The 4,227-nt window shown below is 37.9% G+C and overlaps 1 protein-coding gene across 1 annotated transcript; it reads left to right on the top strand.

Annotated features, from left to right (window-relative positions):
• Positions 1-1,414: 1,414 nt before the first annotated feature.
• LOC127641694 (uncharacterized) lies at positions 1,415-2,289 on the top strand (the record flags this gene model as incomplete). The annotated part of the gene is made up of 2 exons (XM_052124619.1): positions 1,415-1,580; positions 1,657-2,289. Coding segments are annotated over 2 exons (756 nt in total), but the record flags the coding sequence as incomplete, so codon positions are not given.
• Positions 2,290-4,227: the final 1,938 nt, after the last annotated feature.

Raw genomic sequence — 4,227 nt, 5'->3', positions numbered from 1 at the left:
GCATCCAAATTGATAATGCGTTTTTTGATCCAATCCTTAAGGCGCTGAGCAGCGGGGGATTCGTTTTCATGCTGCGGGGTAATTCATTTTATGATTCAGACATAAAGGCGATGATCGACAGATGTTTTGTGGCGGGGATGTGTAGTGAAGACGCTCCAAGAGTTCGAAGTGTCACTTTAAATCTTTGATCTCTTAATTTTTCACAACGGGGGTTTTGGTATAGTCTATCGACAGTCCTTTTAAATGATTTCAGGCACAGATTAAACTATCAAACATCCCAATGTTGCATTATTCAGTTCTAAAAGAGGTTTTAACTAAACATATTAATATTGTAAATTAATGGGTCCTTTCTTCACGCGCAACCGCCTACTAAAAACAAGCTAATAGGCCTACATTCAATAATATTATAATAAAAACAGCCGCTGAGTTAAATCACTAGACAGAAAGATGTGCGATCGTTTAAATGTATGAAAACAAAATGAGATCAATTGTTGTCTAAGAAAAGGGTATTTTTCTGTTGAGAATTATATAAAAGAGACATGAATAAAACTTTTTTTTATATAGGTCATTTTGAACTTTTGAAAGTTTTAAACTTTTATATAGGTCATTTTGAGTTTGTCGCGATGCTTCATGAACCCAGATTTAAACAGAAGATGGCGCCAGATAGCTGTGGTGTGATTGTGAAACTTTGTGACAAAAATTATATATGACCTATGCTTTATGACTTAATTGCAGTACCTTTGAACTTTTAATTCCTCCACTCCTCCCAACCCTCCCCAACCCCTCCCTCCGGCAGTGAGTGAGTGAAGGTCTTCTTATGGGGAGAACTCAGCCTATTTAAACAGACTTTAAGTGTGTGTGGTCATCATTTACAGCTGAACCAGACGGACGCATCTGTAGAACACGGGTGATTGCACTTTAAAATGGCGTTTATTTTCAGAAGTATGTGATTTTTTAAATATTGATGTTTTACATTTTGGTACCTTGATTTTTTAACAGGCGTTTAAATCATTTTTATTTGTACGTAATTCAGGACCTATCAACGATTATGAAAACTTGGATCGCATCGATCAACTGCGTAAGTTTACATAAAGATCATTTTTATGTATTTATATATTAGAATTGCTTAGTACTGATGTGAATATTTTCTATTTGTTTTTCAGTGACTGAACCATTAATTAATGAAACAACGGGTCAGAGCAAATCTGTCAACAGATGTGTACTGCAAGGTATGTATACATTATTTGTGTTCTATTTTGATTATGCAATATTGATAAAACAAAAATGTATTTTCTGTGTTTGTAGATATTTCAAACGTCGACTTGTCAACGCTTGTCTCACAACCGGGCTTTGCTACACCCAAACCGAAGACATCACTGTCACTCAGTTCACGGAGACGCAACAAACCCGTTAGTCCTATTCCGAGGATTTCACGAAGCCCTCGATTACATGTTGTACCCCCAGCTGGAAACGGTGCAAGACACTATTTTGGAGAAAAAAACATCGGTCTTCATCAGGAGAAAGGAGAAGCGATCAAACAACGTTACGTCAAATACCTTCTGTGTTAAACGAATCAGTTGGTGAGTACGATTCACACTAACATCATTAAAAATGGTAACCCCCTTGCTAATGCACATATTCTCATTCTTTATATAGATTTGTACGCTACCGGTTTTCAAATTGACGAAGACCCCACAGCAATCTTCAATAATGATGCGTTCGTGAGGGAGTGGGACGCTCTTAACCAACCCATACTTCCAGACAACACCGATAATGCTGTCTCATCACACGGCGGGGCTGTGGTGCCAGATGAGGAGCTGCTGCTAAACGACGCGGAGGATGTGATTTCGTTTATTGATGCTGTATCGGATTGTACGGAGGACGATGCGAATAATCAGGAGTGTGTGGAAGAGACAGTTATCGAAGCGGATGAAAATCTACCATCAAATCAACAGAACTTTTCCCATGATTTGTTGATGGAATTGCGTGAACAGAATCGATTGGCGGACGAGAAGCTGGATATTATTTCAGAGAATGTCAAACGTCTTTGTGACTGCGTCCACATGGTGATGACAAACTCAGAAGAACAAGGAAGTCTTATACGGTTTATTCTCGATCGAGTTGGTGCCAATCGCGAGATGTTGAATAAAATTGAAAAGATTCTCCAGGACGAATTCCGAGAAAGCCAGCTCATGGTAAATATATTGACTAACATCAATAACGCTGTCATAGAACATATAAAATAACTAATTGTGTTTATGATTGATTTGTGTTAAAAGGGTGTTGTTGTTTTGTATCTGGTATGGGTATAATTGTGTTTATGTTTGATTTGTGTTAAAAGGGTGTTGTTGTTTAGTATTATTTAGGCTACCTGTGCTTTTTTGTAGTTGGTGTATGTGTATAATCAGTGGAAAATAAAACTGAATTGAAAAAAGTTTTCAATATGACGAGTAAAAGAACACATTCAGACGATGAATTGCTTAATTGTCAACCAGACTTTGAACAAAATCCTTCTGCAAGAACTAGATACGATCATTTGTCAAATATTGAACAGCTACAAAGCATAATCGATCAACAGATAGATGTTTTAGGTCCTGCCTATTTGGATTTAAATGCTAGATTAGAGGGTATTCTTCAAACACAGAGAAGATGTCTAAATTATTCTAATGGTAATAAAGAATGTGAGATGTTAAATCAGTCACTAGAACCATCATCACACAGTTCATCCTCATTAATATCAGGCCCCTCAGCTCTAAAGTACGCATAAGCGATTAGAAGACATGATCCAAAAATATAATGACAAACTGGGGTCTCACGACCTAACCTTTGTGAAAGATTAGAAGCAATGATAAAAAAGCACGAGGATGCTAATAATGAGGATGAGCTGATTGTTGATGCAGTACAGACTGGTGGTGTAAGCAATATTTCATCAGACACGAATGACCCCCATGTAGGTTTAAGTCAGAATAATATTGAAACATTGGTTAGAAGCGGAGGTGTTGTAAATGATTTCACAATTGTACCAAGACCAGCGTTTCAATGGCATAGAGATACACAGGGCTCTAAATTTAAGGGATTTAATATCTACAGACCTTGCTGAATACAGTACCTCTGTGCACAATGCATTGTCAGAGATGGTGTCATTTTCCAGACAGATGGGCGGTGAATCCAGTTTTATTAATATTTCACTGAGAGGCCCCAGTCTGAAATCTGATGTAAACTGTGTATTATCACCTAGCAATGGCTATAACTGAACGCATTTTTGTTGAACAATTTGAAAAAATTATGCAGAGCAATGCGAAAGTGATGGCCGACGACAGTTTGCAGTTACACGCATCCATAGCCAGAAGTAGGAGCGGTGGTGCTCGTAGGAAGCTAGTTGATATAGCGCATGATGACGTGATTAGAAGAAAAAGAATGCATTTATTCTGTCCTGTCAATACGTCAAACAACCTGTGTTTTTCATTATGTCTAGCATATTTTCTCGACCCTCAGATTTCCCATGACAACTTAGAAAGGCGGGGTGAATCCATTCAGAGTGCTGGCGGTTTCACACCTCGGGATAAAATAGGTCTAGGAGACATTGCAAAATTTGAGCGTGCATTAGACATAAAAATTGTTGTCTTTTACAGGTCAACCGATGGAAAGTTGGAAAAATATAAAACTTCAGATGAGCCACACACCAAAACAGCATATCTTTACATTCATGATTCTCATTATTACATGATAAAGAATCTGAAAGCCTTTATAGGGTCTGCATATGTGTGTGATTTCTGTTACACAGGTTATCTGAGCAGACAGAATCATGATTGTAAATATGTGTGCTCTGTTTGCAACGATAGTGAGTGCTACAAACAGCCTAAAAGCATAATACACTGTCAAGACTGTTTAGCGTTATTGCAGATCTAGATACTGTTTTAATGCTCATAAAATAGTACCCCCTACGGGCGATGATTGTGGTAGATCTCCTTGCGATACTACAAAATATTGTCAGTAAATGCAATAAGCGTTACCATACAGCCAAAAACCCCAAACCTCATAACTGTCCAAATGATAAATGTCTACATTGCGGGGATGATGTAAGCCACGAAGGCCTACACCAGTGCTTCATACAGCCTACCATACCCAAGGAATATACAGATCGTTACATTTTCTATGATTTTGAAACACGATGTGATAATGGTAAACATATAGCAAATTATGTGTGTGCCATGACTTTTGATGGTG

The sequence above is a fragment of the Xyrauchen texanus genome, unplaced genomic scaffold, assembly GCF_025860055.1.
Source record: "Xyrauchen texanus isolate HMW12.3.18 unplaced genomic scaffold, RBS_HiC_50CHRs HiC_scaffold_1374, whole genome shotgun sequence".
Classification (NCBI taxonomy): Eukaryota; Metazoa; Chordata; class Actinopteri; order Cypriniformes; family Catostomidae; genus Xyrauchen; species Xyrauchen texanus.
The sequence above is the reverse complement of the archived record's forward strand: the minus strand, read 5'-3'. Positions and strand labels throughout refer to the sequence as shown.